At 35.3% G+C, this 23,866-nt stretch overlaps 2 protein-coding genes across 4 annotated transcripts in view; one reads left to right on the forward strand and one right to left on the reverse strand.

The window, feature by feature from the left end:
- Positions 1-2,635: 2,635 nt before the first annotated feature.
- On the reverse strand, positions 2,636-10,431 carry LOC138323300 (uncharacterized). The gene is made up of 2 exons (XM_069267801.1): positions 10,319-10,431; positions 2,636-6,361 (listed from the first exon to the last, which is right to left on the reverse strand). The coding sequence occupies exon 2, from the start codon at positions 6,340-6,342 to the stop codon at positions 3,409-3,411; it is 2,934 nt and encodes a 977-aa protein (XP_069123902.1). The 5' UTR covers positions 6,343-6,361; positions 10,319-10,431; the 3' UTR covers positions 2,636-3,408.
- Positions 10,432-11,624: 1,193 nt separating this feature from the next.
- LOC138323301 (serine/threonine-protein kinase 31-like) overlaps positions 11,625-23,866 on the forward strand; it is a 52,305-nt gene continuing 40,063 nt past the window's right edge. For all 3 annotated transcript variants that reach the window (XM_069267802.1, XM_069267804.1, XM_069267803.1), the window contains exons 1-7: positions 11,625-11,724; positions 14,232-14,320; positions 15,485-15,598; positions 15,958-16,046; positions 16,462-16,526; positions 16,927-17,085; positions 17,480-17,554. In XM_069267802.1, coding sequence (XP_069123903.1) covers positions 11,662-11,724; positions 14,232-14,320; positions 15,485-15,598; positions 15,958-16,046; positions 16,462-16,526; positions 16,927-17,085; positions 17,480-17,554 — 654 coding nt within the window. In that variant the 5' untranslated portion in view covers positions 11,625-11,661. The remainder of the gene's footprint in view (positions 11,725-14,231; positions 14,321-15,484; positions 15,599-15,957; positions 16,047-16,461; positions 16,527-16,926; positions 17,086-17,479; positions 17,555-23,866) is intronic.

Here is a 23,866-nt window from a genome sequence, read left to right on the forward strand (position 1 = left end):
CTTTACTCGCAGCATCCTGGGTTTTTAAAGTTTTATTCAAGCACCTTGAATAGCCTTGACCTTCATCGAAGGTCTCAGGAAGCAAACAAGCCTAATTCATTTGTAGATCTTTCAATAAACAATGTACTCGATTTTTGCTTTTTTTCAGTCTGAGATAAACATTTATTAAATTCGTTCAATAAAATGGAGTGTTATGTATATGGCTTTTTTAAGTTGGGGACGTTACATTTCTATTTAGGCACGTTTGGACCAATAGATTGGAAATCCCTTATGGAAACTCCTTATAGAAGGTTAGCAACATATTCTGGTGAATAATCTTCTTTTTAGGTTTTTAGTAAATAATACTCATGAAACTGGGTAAAGATGGGCTATCATAGCCTGTTTCTGTCCTATGACCTTGAAGGAAGGTCAATGTCATTCATTTGAACAAACTGTGTAGCCCTTCAACCCAGCATGTAACGGGCCCAATGTCAGGTAACATGGCCTCTCTTGCTTATTGAAAAGAACTCGTTAAAAGATTTTAGACTATTTGACCCCCGTGACTTTGAATGAAGGTTAAAGGGACAATTCAGTCTAAGAGAACATTAAAATGTGTACATATATCGGAAAACCCCAGTTCTAATGGAAATTAGATAAGTCGGTTTTACTGTGATATGCCTGAAAAGCCCATGGTTGTGACATGTGTGTAGATGTTCAAACTCGCTCGCTGTCCGCCATTACACATTGTGGTCGAACTTCTTGTATGCCGCACCCTGTCCCTTGCTCGTAGAGTAATGCAACTTTTGTCTAGAACTGCTCAAATCGCTCTGAAAGTGGTGTGTTTACCTTATAAGGTGAATTGTCTTGCCTAAAAATCATTTTATCACCTTCGCAGTGGTTATGTAGTTTATTTGTTAAACGTGCGTGACTTTGGCTCGGGTATGGGTACAGCGTCCATATTGTACCTGCTTAATCGTATTGATCAACGATTTGATATTTCAACGATATTAATTAAAATATTATACAATGACGTGGAATTAATCAATATTTTATATTATATGTTTCATAAGAAACGTAGAACAATACATTTATGCCATATTTTGCTTCTTGTTATGTAAAAGAATTAGCCTGAGTGAATTGTCCCTTTAAGGTAATTCATTTGAATAAACTTATTTGCTCTTCATTTCAGTATGATATAAGCCACATTTCAGGACTATAGGCCTCCATCTTTTGGAGAAGAAGTTCTTTGAAAAGTTGACGCCGGACGGAATGCCGGCCGGTCGGCAAGACGACGGACGCCGCACCATGGCATAGAGATGTTTTGTGCAGATGCACGATCAAACAAATAAATAAATAATACATACAACCATGTAAACTGTTTTGATCAATGGTAACTTAATGGCACAAAGATTTATTTTTCGTTGAACCTCATACATTAAAATGAAATCGAAATAGCACTGGTACAATTGTTTGATTTCCTGTTACACAAACATCGCATACGAAATTAATCACCCAAACTAATATTCTATGAATATGCGCCTTTGAATAAAGTTTTACAGTAGATAATCAACCATGGGCCTTAACGGTCACCTGATTTCAGATACAGAATGAAACAAAGACATGCATATAAACACTATATATTGGCCCATCAGGCCCTTGAAGTCAGTCAGTGATTTTATAAATTTGACTTTTTAATCTATGAAGATTATGTGAATTCAGAAGAAAGATTTTTGAAATGTTATCCATTTTGACCCCTTTTGGCCCCGCCCCTCTGGTCCCTGGGGGTCGGCCAAGACCAATATGGATATGATGTTAAAATGCTATCTCAGGCTAATAATTCTAACCCAAATTGACTAATTTCCTATGAAAAATAGGCAAATAATGTTCATAAATGTGTTTTTCCTTTATAAACTATAGTAAATTTGACCCCCTCCCCAGGGGAAAATCTGAGACCCCAGGGTCATATAATTCACAATTTTTGTAAAGGACTTTAAGACCTTTCCATCTATGCAGAGTATTTGATTCAACCAGTTCCAGTATTTCAGAAGAATTTTTTTTTAAAGTTTTAGCCTATTTGACCCGTTTTGGCCCCATCCCTAAGGCCCCTGGGGATCAGTCATGGAAAATTTGTTGATAAGATTCAATGGCCATCACATAGGGATAATTCTGACAACAATTGACTAATTTCCTATTTTAATGACTAAATAATGTTCATAAATGTGTTTTTCCTATATAAACTAAAGTAAACTTAACCCCCTCCCCAGGGGGAAACATGAGACCCAAGGGTCATATAATTCACAATTTTCTACAATGACGTGGAATTAATCAATATTTTTATATTATATGTTTCATAAGAAACGTAGAACAATACATTTATGCCATATTTTGCTTCTTGTTATGTAAAAGAATTAGCCTGAGTGAATTGTCCCTTTAAGGTAATTCATTTGAATAAACTTATTTGCTCTTCATTTCAGTATGATATAAGCCACATTTCAGGACTATAGGCCTCCATCTTTTGGAGAAGAAGTTCTTTGAAAAGTTGACGCCGGACGGAATGCCGGCCGGTCGGCAAGACGACGGACGCCGCACCATGGCATAGAGATGTTTTGTGCAGATGCACGATCAAACAAATAAATAAATAATACATACAACCATGTAAACTGTTTTGATCAATGGTAACTTAATGGCACAAAGATTTATTTTTCGTTGAACCTCATACATTAAAATGAAATCGAAATAGCACTGGTACAATTGTTTGATTTCCTGTTACACAAACATCGCATACGAAATTAATCACCCAAACTAATATTCTATGAATATGCGCCTTTGAATAAAGTTTTACAGTAGATAATAAATTTTAAAAAAGGGTAACGAAAATGACAGAAAGAAAGACATTCAAATTTCGTTCAACATTTACATTCATCATTCATTTCTTAGCAGTTGTCTTCTTTAATTAATCTTTCACAGTAGACAAGAGGCCCAAAGGCCTTAACGGGCATCGGTCTACTTACGTAACAGTCATATTGGAAATTAATTCGATTTAAACATTTTTCAACACCATGTCAGGATCATTTCAGGCAAGTTTCAGCTAAATCGCACTGGTAGAACTGGAGAAGTTAAAAATGTTTTTTCCAGATGGGGCTGTGATGGCCATCTTGGATTTCCGATCGACCCAAAAAATGACAACAATTTGTCGGGACCATATCAGAAGCATTTCAAGCAAGTTTCAGCCAAAAGGCACTGGTAGAACTGGAGATGAAGTTTAAAATGTGAAAAGTTTACAAACGGCGCACGGCGCACGAAGCACGGCGTCGGACGAAACATAATGGCTATAGGTCATCATATAACCTGACTCTCGGATCAGATGACCTATAATTCAATTTAATACTTGTACAAAACAAAACAAAAAAGGTTATTCTCATTAAGAAATTACCATGCGGATTCGTCCATGTTTTCAAACATGTTTGCCGGCAGTGTAATGCTTTTTTCTTTAATAGTGGCGCCGTCTGGCCATTCACGTACGCCCATTGGCATTCTTGGAGTCTTCGGAATTAACATACCTTTTCCGGCCATTTCAGGCGAAGGATCAACAGTCTCTATATCAACATCAGTGTCTGAACAGCTATCGTCATCGCAGGGATTAAATCGCTGCAGCCTTAACACTTCATCATAATCTAATCGTGGCGTAGGCTTTGATTTTCTTGGATTTCGCTTCCGTGAATCTGAGGAGATACGATGTATGGCAGTGGTAGCAGGAGAGTCGGGATCCTCGATTAAAATTATGTCCTCATCGCCGTTAGTCCAATCATCTCGGACGGTTGGTTGATTTTTCCGTGCATGTTTAGCTTTTTTCTGTTTTGGTTCTTCAGTAACCGAAGACACAGTCAGAGGCAAATTTCCCTGAGTTTCTTTTGACTGTGGTCTTTGAATATTTATATTCTGAGGCCCGTCTTGCCGAGCACCTGAAGGGACTGAATTGGACAAGACTGGTTTACTCTTTGATGTATTACTCTGTGTCCTTAGTGCCGCGGCTTGATTTAAGATTTCCTCATTCCTTTCCAGTAGATTTTTTACCTTGTCGGAGACAGATGCTTTCGAAACTCCCCCATCTTTCTTGTCTATTTTTTGTTCGTTGTTCGCATTTGCAGCATTAAAGCCTTGGACACAAGACTTCAGTGTTTTCGCAGGGACAAGCAAATATTTTTGTTTCCCAATGGTAACAGTTTTCCCTTCAACAGGAAGGTTTTTATTCCCATTTTCCATTATTCCCCGAACATTTTCAACTACTGTGGCGGTCGAATTATCTGGTTTTGGGGGCAGTGCAGTAGGAAGTGCATTTACTACTGGTTGGGGGCGTGCTTCCGGTATAGTATTCGGTTTGAAAAATATGGTGCCGGGAGGGAATGACATTGAGTTGGGCAAAACACTTGATGTCTGTATTACAGGAACAGGTTGTGGTGTCATGGGTACTGAAGAAGGGGTATATCCTGGGATTACAGCTCGGGTTTGGAGCTTCGTTGCAGGTTGTGGCACTTGCTGTGTGGGTGCCATATTCAACAAATTTGGTTGTTGTTGGATTTGCTGAACTATTTGCTTCATTACGTATTGTCCTGTTTGCAAAGGTCCGGAAGTGCTCGGTTGGTTTGGATTGGTGTACACGTTGGTGTAAATGACCTGTGGCTGGCCTGGAGTACTTTGAGATACTGGAAGGGTTGGATTTGTATTTGCAAAAAATAATCGTGGCGCTCCACTTGTGCCATTATTTGCTACCAAAGCTGGACGACATTGGCTTGTTGCTTGCGTATTTGGAGTTGCTACTACGATTTGTGGCATATTCACATTAGCAAGCTGATTTGCATTGGTTAAAATCATCGGAGGCGGGTTCTGTGGGTTGTTATTCGCACGTACCCCTGCCAAAACAATTTGTTGCGGATTTTGAGTAGCAGGCGGGCTGTTCAAACCAGTCAAAACAAATTGAGGCGGATTAAGGGTACTCGTTGGGTTAGACGCCGTCAGCATTATTTGCGACTGATTCTGGCCATAGGTACCTCCTCCCGTTAATACTAACTGAAGCGGTGCTTGAGACGATGGAATTTGGTTGCCAGTTGCTAAAAGAACGGGGGGATTTTGCACAAGTGGTGCGTTATTTGATGAAAACTTCAAATTCTGGTTTTGAGGTACAGATGATGAAGCACTCAAAACTTTGCTATTAGCAGCGGGTTTAGAATCGATAGGCCTTTTACTCTTGTATGGGGCAAAAGGCATGGATACCTTTAATGAAACACGGAGATCGGACGATACAGAAGCTTTTGGTTTGTATTTCAAAACGTCTGCAATTGATTGATTTTGTAAAGATTTCTTTGCACCACCAGCATGCTGTTTTCTCAATCCAAGAATTCCTTTGATCGTTGAATAGTCATTCGTGTCTTCTAAGGAAGTTGTTTTTAAAAGGGACACCATATCAACTCCAGGCTTTCTTCCATAGCTCTCGAACTCACTTTCATCTGCTGGCTCAATTTTCACATTACCTGCATCAACTTTCGGCCATTTTCCTTCTTGGTTTGAATTTGCATGTTCTAAACCTGGCTCTATTTTCACTTTCACTTTATCTAACGTATGGTTTGCGCACTGTTTAGGACTGTTATCAATGATTGAAGTGTTCGGTGCTGTACTTTGGCTGTTGGTCTGATCTGTTGATGAATTTCCACGCGATTCCTTTTTATTTTTTATTTTATTCAGGTACATATATCGCAACACCTCCCTACCCGAGAGTGATTTCTTGTTCAACATATCCCGAAGACGACGCTGTGATATTTTCTTGATTAACGTTTGATGGGAAGTTTCAATTGGCGATAGATTCTTTTCTCTGCTTGAAGATTTCTTTCTCTTCTTTTGTGGGACTTGCGGTTCCGGCGTCCGCATATTATCAACATATTTGTATCGACAAAATTGGTTACACTTGTTGAAACGTCTTTTCCATTGCCTGTAAAAGATCCGTTGTCTTCCTGCAAGGTCGTGGTCAATTCTTTGCAACACAACTGAGCATGGCTTACACTGTGATACAAGAGTTTTGTTATGTTGTTCTTTTTCAAGTAATTTTTCGATTGGCTCGTCCGCTTTGTCTTCTAAATACGTGTCCAGCGGTAATGTGAACACGGTATCAATTTTTAATCCCATGTCCATTTCTACTCCCTGGTGTGTTTCGTCGCCAATATCTGCATCACAAGACGAATCATCCAGTGCATTGTATGTGTCAGAATCGTCCTCGTTGGTCAGCATATCAACAGTATTTTGAGCAGCAGCCCACAGCTTGGCTGCAATGGCGGATTTATCCCTGTCACCACGGGTACCGTTGGATGCCATGTTAGTGGTTGGATATGTTCTGAAAGAAAATAAAATATATAGTAGTTATGAAATCATAAAACAAACACCTATATTGTATTAACGATGTAAACCGCCACCAGATCAGCATCAAAGTTATAGAGTACGAGTATTGTGACAGACACTGGTATCGGTAATTTAGGTACAGAACTTTTTGTCACATGCGGATATGACGAGATGTTTCGAAGAATTGACATACAAATGATGATATACACATTTCTTACATTTTTATTTTGCATTTCAAACAATGCATTATTTATACATTACAAAACATTTAATTAGCATTGATTTAAATATTTCCATACGATTCCCATATCAATTGTAATAGATAATTGATTGTGATATCATGTTTGCAACCGTTTTGTAATGTTTATTCATAATCAAATGACATCACAAATGAATAGATACCTATGGCAAGCCAACATTAAATTTATTCAAAGAGGAAAGTCGATCCTTAATTTCACTGCATATATATAAGATATCTTGATTGAAATAAAAAATATCTCATATACGATGTAAGATATCATATATATTTTTTTAATTAATCGTATATAAGATATCTTATATCGTATATAAGATATATTATAAGGGCGCAGCCCGAAGTGCACGAAGTGCGAAGCACTTCTAAGGTAATGCATACATGAAAATATAAGAAAAAACACAATCTGTAAAATCCAATCCTGCGATGCTTGGAAGTCGGCTCAATATATAATCAAGTGGTTCAAACGCTTTTATGATCCGACGAATGTAATCTTCATCCGGCAGAAGCTCAATGCAATTGCTCTTTATTTGTATGCGTTCAAGTGACAGACCTTCCAATATAATCAGCTGACCTAAAACGGAATATCTGTTACGGAAATAAAAATTTCTTCTTTCTCTTATGTGGATTTTCTTCTCAAATGGGGGTTGTGGGACAAGGATATTATAACTGAAATTTCGTTGCTTTATAAAATATCTTATAAAGGAACGAGATTTCAACAAAGGACCAGAAATAAGTCTCCCTACCCGGAAGTCATAGAGAGCTGTAAAGTATACTACTCGTTCTGCCAGACTCTTGTTGGCTTCGCATGCTACGCCAGTATATCCAACGTTTGGTTGAACGAGACAAAAGTATGCATGTAAAGATAGATCACCATTAAAACCAATATATTTATTGTCGCCATTATATACTTTATAAGATATATTATATATTTTATAAGATATCTATATCTTATATATATATATAAGATATCTTATATAATCATATAATTCGATTAAATACGGGATATACCTTGCTCCTTCAATAAATGTTAAATTGGCTTGTTATAGATACCTACTCAATGGGGAGATAACTCTGAAATAAACAATGAAATAAAGGCTAATAGGCGGAGGAAATGTAAATCCTCATGTAATGAAATTATGATACCAAGTTACTTTTTATAACAGAAAAATGAACTAATGCATGCAATTTAGTGGACGAATAAGATCTCGAATTATCAACTAAACATTTTATAAATCACCATTTTAAATATTGTCAAGCTTGCATGTATGTACTTAGGTTAATTGTGATGTCATATGGTGGCCGCCATATCAATTCGGATTTGGCATGTTTTAGGTATCAAAATGTCAAGAAAGTCTTCTGTAATGCATCTACCAGAAGTTTGAAAATCTGAGATGGGCATAAAATTGAAATTTAATACCTGGTATCGTGCATGAAATTTGCTGTCTAAAAATACAGTAGATATATATGTTCTTGCTGTTCTCAAAATTTTTATATCTATTTTACTTCAAGCGAACATTTTCATTTTTTTTTAAATATTACTTTTTCGATCCATAAAAGATAATGACGTTATCATTCGTAACGCCATTTCTGATTGGTTGATGCAACGGAGTAATGATATACATGATCGAGGTTTTAAAGGTAATCAGACAACCTTATAGTAGGATAGATAATTAATTAGATGTGGTATCATAGTCGACACCTTTGGATTTGGGAAAAAAAATAAAAGCACGTGGTCGGGACTATGTCAAGATCATTTCAGACAAATTTCAGTTAAATCGTACGGGTAGAACTTAGAAGAAGTTCAAATGTGTTTTCGAAATGGCGGCTGTCGCGACCATCTAGTATTTCAGATCGACTATTTGTTGGGACGCCGTGTCAGGATGTCATGTAAGTTTTAGCTCATTCGGGTCAGATGATCTTACAATCTAATTAAAATACAAATCCATATAACCACTACGTTCTTAAAAGGATCTGTATTTTAATCAGATTAATGGTCTTAATAACACCGAAAAGAGCTCTTCAATAAATTTTGAATACGGAGGTTTCGAGATCTCAAAACCACGTGGGTAAAGTACGATTTACCGTCGATTAGTTCCGCTTTCCGGTTATTATGACGTCACATAAATCATGTCAAATATGACGTCACAATCACCGCAAAGGAGGGACTACCATGCATGTCGTTTCGGGATCTCGAAACCCCTATTGAAAGATATTGTGAGTTTAGTAAATTTAACTAAAAGGAATAATTTCGAACAAGTTGATAAATTTGAGCAACATAAAAAATAAAGAAAAAATATTCCTACAGCTCAAAAAATAATGTTGCATTTGAAAGAAACCAAATCAGATGGACTATAAAACTTATTGCGGTATTTTCATTCAATCTATATTTGTTAAAGATGCTCCACCGCCGACAAATGGTATTTTATCACTATCAAAAACGAGAGAAGACGAATTAGTATTTTTCTTCAGTCACAAAAGTTACTTACTTTACACCATTACCACCATTGGAAAGTTTGAGCTTCTATTTTTTTTCAAGTATAAAATATGAAAATTAATTAATTGCATCCCGAAAAAAATCCGTGGTACTACATCCTATATGGAATGAAATACTGATTGCGCACGCACCAAAGGCAAAACGAATTATTTTATATTGTTAATTAACATATATATACACGATTAAACACCAATAATTTTTCAAATAATGAATATCATTTATGCTCTCTCGGCGGTGGAGCATCTTTAAAATTACTCTGGTAATATATATATACTGTCGCAGTTCTGTTAATTTACAGTTGCTGCAGTGGTAAAAAATATTCCAAATTCAAAAATATTACAAAATTGATAAATTCTGGATTTATGAAAACAATATTCAAAATATCTTTGAAAATTTATTTATGACTTAACTATCACTATGTTTTAATAGATCTACTTTTTGCTTGTTTTTGTTCTATTAACAGCTTTGGTCATGTAAGGACGGCCTCCCATGTATGCGGTATGTTGCGTGCATGTTGTGCGAGGTGCGTGCCTTGGGAGACTGCAGTATGTTCTTGTTGTGTCTTCTTGTATAGTTGAACTGTTGCCTTTTTTATAGTGTTATATCACTGAAACATGCATCCGAAGACACCAAGCAACAAGCAACACGTACACCCCACCCGCGGTCACATTATACTGACAACGGGCGAACCAGTCGTCCCACTCCCTGTATGCTGAGCGCTAAGCAGAAGCAGTAACTACCACTTTTATATAGACTTTGGTGTGTCTCGGCCAGTGGACAGAACCCAGAGCCTTCTTGACAGGGGCGAACGCAAATAGATCTACTCCCAGTATAATAAAGTTCATACAGTTTTTATATATATATATCAGCGTTTTTAATTTCGATGAGCTAACACTTCGTTTAATTTGAATGGATTAACGTACCTTCACAAATAATATAATTTCGTTTACGGGTACGAGACTTCGTCTTAACATTTCGTCTGCATGTACGTGTAAAGCGCATTAATATCACAGGAAACTACACTGAATAATTTAGCCACGCCTACATGCTCAAGTGTGGATGCGCAGTGAAGAACACGCGAAAGTTGCCGCCATTATGGTTGTTAGTTCGAAGGTTTCTGAGCCTATATTTACTATAATATCAGCAAAATAGCTCAAAAACTGACCGTATATAGATAAAATGATGTACCATTGAGTACTTACCAGTGTTAAATCGACCGCTAAATATCCATGTCGTTTAAAATCCTCATAACCTATCGGACAATATCTGTAGCTGGCTACACTATAAATAGCGGCGGACTATATGCGAGACTGTGCACTGTCGATTCCAAAGTAGGTCACCGCATTGATTGGCAGATATCCCGCCCATCGCTGCTGTGTGGTCTATTATTAGATCGGACAGCCAATCATCGCCAAGACGTGACTCACGTGGCGGAGTAGCGTGTGTTTACAAGTTGAAGCGACGTCAGCAGTTAACCAGTATCGAATACAATTTATGTATACAGCAAAGACTCAAATGCAGTATTTTGCCCCTGTTATATACACCTAGTCAGCGCTATAAGTTTATAAACTTATACGTAATGTATTTATGTGTACTGTATATGAAAATGAACGGTACGTTACACTGTACGCCATAATTTTGTGTCTGTGAGATGACGTAACCTTACATTTAACGTTCACAGTCAATGTCATGTTACATGTGAATGCTTGATTTTTCGTGTATACAAACCCGAGTGTTATCGTTTGAAAAGGACGAGGGTAAAGTACGATTTATCGTCGATTAGTCCCAGCTTCTTAATTGACGTCACAAAAAACACGTCACAATCATCGGAAGGCGGGGCTAATCGACGGTCATCCTCAATACCCCTAGACTATCTCATATATAGTAAAACTGAAAGCAACTCAGGGGACAAAATCTGATCGAGGAACCAAATAAAGGCTTGCAAAAATTTCCTTTGAAGACTACATGTATGTACAGAGGGAGCGATGCCCAACCCCAAAGTCACACAATCAACCATAGTTTTTCCGGTTGTAGCGGTCATCGGCAGTAGCGGATCAGTCATACAGCAATTTGTATATATTAAACAAATATGGTAATTAAACTGAATAAAATAACTGTGATAAGAAAAAGCTTGCCTTGTATTATTTTTTCATCAACATTGCAACTGGATTCACCTTCCATGACCTGCCAGAGAGATGTTTACTTTCTTTTGCTTAATTAACTTCGTCAATAGGCCTATTTGTTGATATGACACGGATTTTTCTTCAAAGTGATCCGCTACTACCGTCTTTAACTACACGCAATAAAATTAAGAACTATTGTAACTTTGTATGATGTGTAAAAAAGTTAAATAAATACAATGTTTGGACACATCGAGCGACCGATAAATCATTTCTAACCCGATTGCCACTCAAGCAGTTATATTGTACCGACAATTTCATAAATATGCCTTGAAAGAGTTGTCGTTCTTCCATCATATTTCAAAATCTTCCACTACGGGGCGCTCCTTCGCGGTATTTTCAAACCACGTGGGTTAAAAACAAATATGGCGAAGCGGACCACAACTTACGATGTTTTCGTGGGTAATTTACCTGCCGATGCTAACGAAGTAAGCCGCACTTAAGTTAAATGCAATTTGAAAAGAGTTAAATGGTCACAATTGTTTATTTTCTGTAGATCTAAGGATAGTTTAAGCGAAAATTTAAACGAGAGAGATGTTTTCACCTTTTGACACATGTTCCCGGAAAAAAATCTCCTGATCAATAAACTTCAGAGCTATTGAATTTCAACGTAAATTCAAATTTTGTGTGTTTATTTTAGCAACATTTGCTATTTCACTCTCATATTTCTTTGCGATGTTCGTATATAAGAAAACATCCGTTTTCTCTTTTATGAACGTTTTGCTAAAATTAACTCAGACGTGCCAGTGATGCCTTCTTTGCTGGAAAGGTGGTGTTTGCTATGGATTATTTATGGTAGTCGTTTCAGATTACAGAATCCATCAGGCTTACCAGCATCATTTCTGAACTAGGCTTGTGAAATGTTCAAACGCGTTCTTCATTTGGTGGAATATTAAATATTAGAAATCAAAATGGTCAGAGCACTGATGAGTGTTGAGACTTGGACTTCGTTCTGAATCTGATTGTAAAATGAGAAATAATTGATATTATAAGGCTAATGCCCAATTCATGGTCTATGACAAGGATGAAATTGCCAAAAATGCAATACTTCTACTAGGTGTACAATTAGGAATATTTGTATTATAATTAATTTAATAATTTATTCTTTATTTTCAAATGGTGAGATAGATGAGCAGTTCCCAAATATATTGTACTGGAACATAAAACATATTAATTATTCTAAGTTATGTGTGCCAGAACCAAATGAAAATTTTGATATCTTATTTTTTCTCTTGATGAATTAATATAAGCTGTGAAAATCATTCAAATGGACAAACATGTATAAGATGGTGATAAGTTACAACACAGTATTTATACTCTTTAGTGTTTTTGTTTTGTATGCATTCTCTATGTCGAGATGGAAACAGACCTGCAGAATTCACTTTACAAAATTTTACTAATAACACGGTAAAAATGTGAAATGAAATTGTGCATAACAAATTGGCTTCATTTAGTCTTGCTGTATGTTCTCGTTTCATTGCTCTGTAGATGTAAATATAATGATTTTTGGCATTAGAGATAAGAACTTCAAATAGATACATAAGCGCATATTTATATATTCAAAATACAGAAAAAATGCATTGAAAATAATTCCTCTGCATACAACAAATGCATAAGAAAAGTAAATACACATTCAAATATTGTCAAAAATGATGCTTAAATATATCCAAGAAAAAGCTGAAAACTCTAATATAATTGTTTGACTAATGATTCTGTCCGTTTTCATTTGAAACCTCTGGCATATGCATGCATTTTCCTCTTACGATTGTGCAACTCTACTTTTATATACCAATTATTTCTGTTGAAATAGAAACCAGTTTGATTCTGATGCATTGAATGGAAGCCCAATCTGTTTTCAAGTTCTTCACCCAAAACTAAATTTTACAACATATGTAGATTTAAGTAATCACATTCAAAATCATTGTTGATATTGATGATCACCTGACAAAACGACGTTGATGAGACCAACACTTTAGATAAGTCTGGAAAATGAAAGTTGACAGTCAGTTTTATCTGTAGTGACAGTGATGGCTGATATGGTTTAAATTACGAATATGCAGTAATGAGGAAAATCGTTCTGAAAACTTTGATCATTGACAGAAGTAGAACTAAACATTTTCGATTTTTCCAGAATGCTTCTCGTGCATGAAACTATAAATACCTGAGGTATTTTGAATATGGCAAAATACAAAGAACATGTGAAATCTACCTTCTATGTACCTATGATAATTATTCCCTTACCATTTGAGTTTTACCAATTTTATTGAAAAAATATGATACAAATAATAGAGATGAGTATGATGAGCGGTATAAGTGTACCAATTTTAGTCCAAGTCTCAAAGCAAAAATCTGGGGAGTAGCCATTTGGATTGCTATACTCAAGCCAGACATTAGAACCAAAAATAACAGGTGCTGCTATAAGTCTAAATTCTGTAAAATGACATGACAAATTAGCATGTTATTTTGGGTGTATGTGTAAGTCAAATTACACTTTCTACAAAATCAACATTGAAATCATAGAAATGGGTAAAATGCCCTTTGAAATTTTCAATTTCAGCAATGAAATATTTTGCTTGGAGTAAAATCAACATTGAGTTTTAAATTAGGGGATGATTTCTTATCTGAAGCTCTTGTGACTAAAAAGAAAAATCTCATTTTACAATGAAAGCCAGAGAGTAAAATTATTGATAAGTATTCATATTGATTAGGTCTAGGTGACTAGGTCAGAAAAAATATATGCATACAATAAATAATCTTGATTTTGAAACCCCTGTCTCCTGCCTTCCTTTCCCGATAATTTGTTCCTTATATAATAATTCAATTTGTTTTTATTGTGTGTTGATGTTGTTACCAGATTAGAATACACTTTCCTTATCAATTGATTAAGAGAATGATCATTGTAATACCTGTCATTATCTGTTGTTTTAATTTTCAGAGAAATGTTGGTAAAATATTTTCGAAATATGGGGAAATCCAAGGAATTGTTGTTAAAGAGCCAAATAACAACTCGGCTATCAGATATGCGTAAGTACCATTGTAGTACAAACAATAGAAAGGTAACAATGGGTAATTCATGTACGACGTGATACTCCATAACATTTGTGCGGGACTAGTATCTCCATTGGTGATGTAACGTAATTACTCTTTGTAATTTTCCTGTTGAAAAGATGTAAGCACGGCCTTTAAGTATCACCAATAAAGACAAAAGTCAAGGTCAAATTTTATTAGGTATCACATGGTACATTAATTAGTCCCATTAAATAACTACATAAAATAATATATATTTTTTTAGATTTGGACCCAGATTTCACTGCATAGAGATTGTAAAAAAAATTCTGAGAATTGTGTTTTTTTTTTTTCTATATTTACATGCCGATAGATATGTATGATAGATCGGTATTTATTATATATCCTTATTTTGTAGTTTGAGTTTTGAAAAAAAAAAGATATTATCATAGGTGTTCTGAAAATATAGCATCTAATCTGTATTATTTGAATTACCGTACAGTTACATTGTATGAATATAGGTTTGTACAGAAAGTTTGTGATCACATGCAAATCCAAAGGAGATTTGAAGTATTAAATGACGTTAATCTCTAATTCAATGTTGTGTAAGCTTAATTAGTTACATGAAAACTAACCAATTAAGATGCTATTATAAATGATTTGAGACGAGAATTCTGTGCTTCTTGTGTGCTACTGCATATGTATTCAACAATGCAGCTTAGAGCTTGAGGTATAAAATGCCAAGACTCTTTACCAGTTGTATCTAACATCAAGACAGGATTCACAACATGTAGAAACTGATCAGGTATAAAATTCACATTTTAAGAATAAAAAATGCAATCCTTTCACCTTTCTTTAACCTCTCCATTTAGTCTGTTTGATGGTCATTTTTACTCTGTAGTTAATTACAAAAAAATGCAATCCTTTCACCTTTCTTTAACCTCTCCATTTAGTCTGTTTGATGGTCATTTTTACTCTGTAGTTAATTACAAATTTCAGAACATTGACGGGACGTAAAATTACCATTGTTGTCGAGGTATCTTACAGAATCTTAATAACATAATAATTATTTCTTCAATTGAATTGAATTCATGAGGATCTCTGAAGAACTTTTTATAAAGTTGATTTTGAAATTTAATATGACTGTAGAGAAATTGTTATAGAATTTATGGTTTGTTTTAGCTTTGTGAAGTATCTATGTGAACCTGATGCTGATAAAGCTTGTTCTGAACTAAATGGACAAGAAGTGCAGGGAAAGAAAGTAGCTGTGCGACGACAGGAGCAGAGACCAAAGAGGTATGGCAATATTTGGTAATTTGATTCGTCTTTTACCGTAGTCGAAGAAGGCAAGACTAAGGAGTTGCTTTGCTGACTACTTCCGGTTGTCTCCCTTGAAACACGCTGCAGATTGCTTACAGGGGAGGCCATCCTTAATTGATTTGGCTGTTAAAGGACCTTAAGCCTAATCAATAAACCCAACTATATATTTCTATATGACATCTTAATGAAATAACATTTACCTTTTCATTAGAGCTTACTGTCTTCTTAATTATAAAGATGAAATTGATTTAACATGGTAAAATTTATTTGATCTAAACAGACCAAGTGCTTTTTCTGACATAATATCTTAATTTCCTGTCGCATTTTCCTTGTAGTAAACAGATGGGATTTGGAAAGGACACTAATAGTCTACAGCAGCGTCTGCCAGTTGGTCGCATTCAGAGGCCTGCACAGCCTGATATTGGTAAATTTTGTCGGTGTTAAATTTTGTTGTAAAATACCCGTTTCTAAATGATTGCTTAAAACAATTGCCTAAAACAATTGAAAAATGAATAGAACCTCATTGTGTTGTGGTAACTACTAGAAAAGGCCATGTGTACATACTACTGAGAAAACCCCAGAAAAACACAAAAGATGAAACATTCTCAGAAAATATTGTAATCTCTGCTTTTACTGTCTGTTGATAGTGTTCATGAAATAGCTATAGGGGTGGGAGCATATTGGTGTCAACCATGTCTGTCTCATTATATCGTGTAAAAAGTCATGATGTGAGGCATTAACACCTCGTAGACCTTTATAGTCTATAAGAAAATGAGGATGAAATATGCAAATGTACGTTAGTTGCAATTCAATATTTCTTAACATTTTTTCCCCAACAGTCCCAGAGGGTGCTGATTCAGACAACATGTCTAATTCTGGGAGTATTGGTAGCAGCACGAACGAGGTACCATCTGAACTTCTCTGCTGGTTTTGTTCATTTCTGTTCAGTAACTTCAGTTGTATAACCAATGAATTTAGCCTAATCAATCTGAATGATTGTTTTACTAAGGGTGTCCAAACCCTAGTTACACTGAATGTATGTGGGAATGCAGCATAGCAAAATGTTTAAAAGAGATGTGAAAACAATATAAAAGCTTTAGAAAATGTGTGTTTAAAGAACCCAAGTTTTTGATATTTTTATTAATTCATAAACTATTGAAATTCTTTTATTGGATTGCTCTATTATGAAAATATGACAGAATTTGATTGTAAAATATGAGTTATATCTATTCAAGGAAAGTATTATAAGTGACAAATTTTTCTTACTGAAGGTTTCTCTCCAACTTTTTATGATCTATTTACAGAAAGAGTCTGTGATGGTGACCTTTGTGGAGAGTTGTGTGACAGTTTGGGTCCAAGTCGTCAATGAAGATAACACAAGTAAACTAATGAAGATTTCTGACCAATTAGCAACATTGTGTCCAGCTGCATCCAAGGTTAACGATCCACCTCAACAGACAAAGGTCATTGCTTGTAGTAAATCTAAACTAGCCTTATTAACCCAAACTGTAATACGACAATTTTAAGTTGAAGGATCAAGTCCCAACCATATTGCTGACACTACATGTATATATAATATTCAATTATTCATCATTCGAACAAGTGTAGAAATCAAATTTTATCACAGTTCTGCCTGCCCTAGGTAATGAGGTTTACCTTATGTAAGTTTGATTTTTATACACATAATCAACAATCAAAACATTTGAATTGTTATTGCCCTTTTCTAGCCCAAAAGTAATTATTGACTTTGCTGAAAATATTGCTTTCAATTTTCTGAAATTTGATTGTAAAATGTCTTTTGTTGACGCTATCACTGTTATTGCCCTTGTTATACTGATATTGAGATTCATTTTGAAGGTGTATGCTGCCCAGTTTTCAGAAGACAACATGTGGTACAGGTGTTCTATCAAACAGTTTGTTGGCACAGAAAGGGTATTTATATTTCAGTTATTTGTGAATAAGTTAACCTGCAAGACTTGTTAGGTGAAGTAATGTGCTGTCAGGTGTTCTATCAAGCAGTTTGTTGGCACAGAAAGGGTATTTATATTTCAGTTATTTGTGAATAAGTTAACCTGCAATACTTGTTAGGTGAAGTAATGTGCTGTCAGGTGTTCTATCAAGCAGTTTGTTGGCACAGAAAGGGTATTTATATTTCAGTTATTTGTGAATAAGTTAACCTGCAATACTTGTTAGGTGAAGTAATGTGCAGTTGGATTGAATGGATTTACTTTAGCTTGTAATGGATGTTAAATGAAAATTGTCATGAGTATATAGCTTTGGTAATATACAATAACTTTTTCCATCCAAGAAAAAGTGTTGGAGAATCGAAAAAGTCATGACACACCAATGGGAAATGATACTTGATACATACTGATGATACAGTGGCGATAGATTTAGACCTGTCCATTGTATTCAGGATTTCCTCAAAATTGAAAAGAATTTTAATTTCCCACCTATAACCAATCACGCAAGATTTGGTTATAGTCGGATGGTATTGATTAGGGCTGCCGCGGTTAACCGGTATATTGGAGTATTGCAATGCACCACCAAAAAATATTGTACCGCGATACAGTTTACCTGTACCGGTTTTTAGGTCACCTGAGACGAAGTCTCAAGTGACCTATTCTAATCGCCTTTTGTCCGTCGTCGTCCGTCGTCCGTCGTCCGTCGTATGTCCAAAAACAATTTACATTTTCGACTTCTTCTCCAAAACTGCTGAAGCAATTTCAAAGAAATTTTGCACAAACCTTCTAAGGCATAAGGCCAATCAAAATTGTGAATTATATGGTCCCTACCCCCCAGGGGGCTGTGGGAGGGGCCAAAAGGGGTAAAATTGAGTAAAATTTCAAAAAATCTTCTTCTCTACTCACAGATGTGGTAGAATCAAATACTCTTCATAGATAGAAAGGTCTTAAGGTCCTTTACAAAAATTGTGAATTATATGACCCTGGGGACTCTAGTTTCCTCCTGGGGAGGGGGTTAAGTTTACTATAGTTTATATTGGGAAAACACATTTTTGCGCATTATTTGGTCATTTGTAATAGGAAATGAGTCAAATGTTGTCAGAATTATCAGTATGAGAAGGCCATTTAATCCTATTAACAAATTTTCAATGACTGACCCCCCAGGGGCCTTAGGGGCGGGGTCAAAATGGGTCAAATAGGCTAAAACTTCAAAAATCTTCTTCTGAAATTCTGGAAATGGTAGAATCAAATACTTTTCATAAATAGAAAGGTCTTAAAGTGAATAGTCGGGCAAAGGAAACCAGTCTAAATGCGTTCTTTGGCCTTCCAAAAGTCATTGTATACCATAATGGTGGTCAAGTTCTGCTTACGGTGTCCAGTTTTGACCATTGAAATTTTGGGGAAGCTCCGTGTAAATTTAGCACAGTTCTAAATATAAATTCGCCAAACTCTTTGAAAACGAGGCTGCGTGGAAATGTCAACATGGACATGTGTTTCTCAGTCGTGTCGGTTTCGTTTCGTGTGATAAACCACTAATGCGGTATGCAAATTGTTGTTTTGAGATGATACATTTGATGCAAATGAAGTATTCTTACATTAGTGACAATGCTTTGTAATCATTTTTCGATAAAAGCATCTTGTACATGGAAATCGACACAAATATTCGGCCGATGCAGAGATTGGGCCCCGGCAAGGGGCAATTATTGCAGCATCGCATTAGTCGTATTTTACATCAACCGAATCATGAAGGTTAAATACAAATAATCGTAACATAATTTCCCATTTAAAACCACACGAAAACGTTCCATAGAATGTCCATGCATGTAGCTGTCAAAGATGTGAAAATAAATTAGCTCATACATAGATATTTTACAAGTACAATATATGTGTTCAATTATTCGTGTAGTTTTTTGCAGAGATTTAATTAAATTATCTATGTCTCTGGTTTTTTTTTTTTTTTTGTAAACAATATTTGAGTTCTGGAGAGAGATGACATGAATGTCCAGCTGGAAGGAAAGAAACTTTTATGATGTATATGTATCGTACAATGTATATGTAAACATACATTCCATGTAGCTGCTATAGAATTACAACTAGGAAATTCTCTCAAACATTGATAATATTTAATTCTTTACATTCATGTAGGCCTATGCTGTGAGAATTAACACATCATATATATTTCCAGAAAACATATAGGCCTACATGTATGTTACTTTCCTTTTCTGTTGTTTCCTGTTCTTTTTTGTGCTCTGGAGAAAAAGATGATTGAGTTGAAGAAAAGTAATTAATTAAGAGAAATGTGCACAGTACTTTGTCTGTAGCCGAGGGGTTCTATACTGTTTTAATAGTCCAGTAATTAATAATTAAATTGAAAATTTCAAAATTAAGATGAAATTGTAAATTCCATTTTTGAATGAAGTGGTTCCCCTCCTTTGAGAGTACACAGTGTGTATACCCTTTTTGGTTTTTAGGAATAATACCTGAATAGGAACCTGAAATAACATGACAATCAATCAGGTATGTGTGTGTTTGGGGGTGGGGGCTAAAAGACAGAAGAATCATGAGGTTGGGAAGTTGTAACTTGAGTGGAGGGTTGAAATATAGAATAGCTACAGATAACTGGAAGTGGAAGGGTGCTTTATCATTGATCTGGTCATTGCATATTTGGGGTTTACATGGCTTTTTTTTGGTTATTTAGTCTCATTGATTTTGGAGCAACTTTGAATCCATATGGTACTGTATATCTTTCTTTTTTCCATGTGTAGCTATTTCTTCTGTATTTCACCCTTCGCCCAAGTCACACAACTTCCCAATAGGTACCACTTTTTTGTTTAGAACTCAAATCAAAGACAGATGTACATAGTACTACATACTGCATTTTAGTCTATGTGTTTGTAATCACTGTTACTACAGTATTAATACATAAATGGTCTATGTACAAGTTACACATAGACAATAAATGTGAAATTTGGTTCAGACAAAAAGATTTTTAACATTTCAGATAACTTGCTAGTTTTATGGTTTTATTTATATGTTGAGTCTACTCTCTTGTAAAGTAGAATTTAGAAATCCTAAGACAATGGTATCTATATTGCTATATGTAAAAAAAATCCTTATATTTTAAAAGTAATTGAAAAGCTATCTCACAAGCCCTGACAAACAAATGGGCAGGCATATGGATGCAAGAATTATAACCACTGGATCTAGAGGACTAATATAAACAAATATTTCTACAAAGTTGAACAATGAAAAAGTATTGCATCATAATTTTATTTAATGATTACAGTTGAAAGGAACATTTGATAAATTAATACTGTTTAAATGTTCTGTTCATGATCTTCTAGGTCCATATTGGAAAAGTTTACTTTCAAGAGCAATCAAATCAACATTCTTCAGTCTTCATATGATGCTAATTGTATGTATATGTATACATACACTTGTATACAGGTCCAAGGGATGAACTTTATGTATTCATGTCACTATGCATGCATGGTGCCTGAAAAAAAGAACCAACAATTTTTTATATCTGTTGAATGTGACAAAAATTGAAATGATCAATTTCAAATATATATAAATGAATAAATGTAGGTTCATTCTACAGGTTTTTTTTTATTTTAGAGAAAACATTTTATAAGTTGTGAATGTTTCACTGATGCATTTGATAGAATCAAATATTGTTTCAAAAAAGATACAAAATTCATTATCTATAGTTCCAACAAAAATTCAGAATAATTATAAATGATACATGGCTGCAGTACATTTCAACTCTGTAAAGTTTGTCATATACACATGTTCAAACACTATTTATTATTATGACCAGAAATAATACTGTATGTGTCCTCCAAATATATCTAAAGAACAAGCTAAAACCTACATGTACATATGTATATGTGTATATCAGAACATATACAATACAATTTTACCAATTAACCTACAATGTAAATCCTATATACAATGTATGTGTATAACACTACCAGAACATGTACAGAACAAAAATTTACAAATTAAAAATCTATAAATATATACATCAGAACTGTATGAATTGACCTGTAGCATAATATTATAGATTAATTGAAACAAATCTTAGCTTGATAATGCACTAGCGGTTACATTCTAACTGTACATGCATTACAACGGTACATTTTATAAATATACAGGGCATTCATTACCCCTAAAGAGGCCCCACTAAAGAACCGCTATTTACCCCAGGGTTACGTTTTACACGATTGGGGAACAGGTATGAAACATGTGACCATATATGACCACTCATTTATGAAAAAATACTGCTAGGGACTATTTACATAATGATCAAAATACGAAGACTCACTCACTATCAGCTGAGCAGGGAGTACCGGGTAGTAGGCCTAGGTACGTACAGTAGCGGTCCGGAGCCGGGTGCTCGTTTGAACTGTTCCCTTCACTATAACAAGTTGTATTAACACTGTCCATGCGTTGTAATGTTTACCGAGTCAGTTGTTGGGATTGTCGCTGCTCCATTGCCTTTCCTTTCGCATGTTAGGTGAGTCAGTTGGTTGTTTTTGCGGAAACATTTTGGTTCAAAACTACGGTAGCCATGTTTTGTTTACTACGGAGAGTGGTGGGTGTTGCGCATGCGTTAAGGTTGAACTGCACTCATAGCCGGTCTGGAGGACTTTTAGGATTCCCATAGATATTTATTATTTTCTTCGCATGTACAGCGATTTTGACGGAAAGTTTTATTTTTCTAATTCATAAGAAATTATACCGGATATATTAATACCATTTTTACCGATTTTACAGTCACTTGCCCGACTATTCGCTTTAAGGTCCTTTACAAAAATTGTGAATTATATGACCCTGGGGTCTCACGTTTCCCCCCTGGGGAGGGGGTCAAGTTTACTATAGTTTATATAGGGAAAACACATTTATGAGCATGTTTTGCTCAATTTTCATTGGAAACGAGTCAAACTTGGTTAGAATTATTAGCCTGAGATAGCAATTTAATATCATATCCACATTGGTCCTGGCCGACCCCCTGGGGGCAGAGGGCCGGGGCTAAAAAAGGGTCAAATAGGCTTTATAAAACTTCAAAAATCTTCTTCTGAAATTCTGGAAATAGTAGAATCAAATACTTTTCATAAATAGAAAGGTCTTAAGGTCCTTTACAAAAATTGTGAATTAAATGACCCTGGGGTCTCACGTTTCCTCCCTGGGGAGGGGTTCAAGTTTACTATAGTTTATATAGGGAAAACACATTTATGAGCATGTTTTGCTCAATTTTCATTGGAAACGAGTCAAACTTGGTTAGAATTATTAGCCTGAGATAGCATTTTAATATCATATCCACATTGGTCCTGGCCGACCCCCTGGGGGCAGAGGGGCGGGCTAAAAAAGGGTCAAATAGGCTAAAACTTCAAAAATCTTCTAAAATTCTGGATATAGTAGAATCAAATAATTATAGATGTTTTATTAAAGTTGTGAATTATATGACCTTGGGGTCTCACGTTACCCCCTGGGGAGGGGGTCAAGTTTACTTTAGTTTATATAGGAAAAACATATTTGTGAACATTATTTGCCCAATTTTCGTAGGAAATTAGTCAAACTTGATTAGAATTATTAGCCTAAGATATAGCATTTTAACATCCATATCCGTCCTCGATGACCCCCTGGGGGACCAGAGGGGCAGGACCAAACAGGGTCAAAATGATTAAAATTTCAAAAAATACCTCTAAGTTCACAGGTTTGATGGAAGCAAATACTCTTCATAGTCTAAAAAGTCAAATTTATAAATCACTGACCAACTTCAAGGCCCAGCATATTGTGTTTATATGTCTTTAATTTGTTTCATTATTTGTTTCATTATATATTCAAACTCAGGTGACCGTTAAGGCCCATGGGCCTCTTGTTTACGATATATTTTCTTAGTATCATAATTTCATTAATTTGATATAATTAAAATGTCCTGTCATTAAAATAAAACCAGCAAGTTGTAGTTGTTTTCCTTCCCGATAATATGAAGCCATGTGGGTATCCCTTTCGTTTTCATCCGATTCAGATGTCGGTCAAATGTTTGTAACTAACGTATATGTTCAAATGATTTAAACATTTGCATGACATTAAATATAAACAATATGACAGGCTAGTTTCTGAAATATTATCAAGCTGATTCGCTCCATCAATCAACAATACCGGAATATCTAATTCTCTAAACACATTTAAGGCCCGGTGAATATATGGCTGCAGGGATTTTGCCAGCTATTTCAGGCTTAATTGTCCGCCGCCATTTTCGAATTCCTACATG

The sequence above is a fragment of the Argopecten irradians genome, chromosome 5 (genome assembly GCF_041381155.1).
Source record: "Argopecten irradians isolate NY chromosome 5, Ai_NY, whole genome shotgun sequence".
NCBI lineage: Eukaryota > Metazoa > Mollusca > Bivalvia > Pectinida > Pectinidae > Argopecten > Argopecten irradians.

Excerpts from the sequence above, each read along its gene's own strand:
- LOC138323300 (XM_069267801.1), bottom strand. The coding sequence starts at position 6,342 with ATGGCATCCAACGGTACCCGTGGTGACAGGGATAAATCCGCCATTGCA.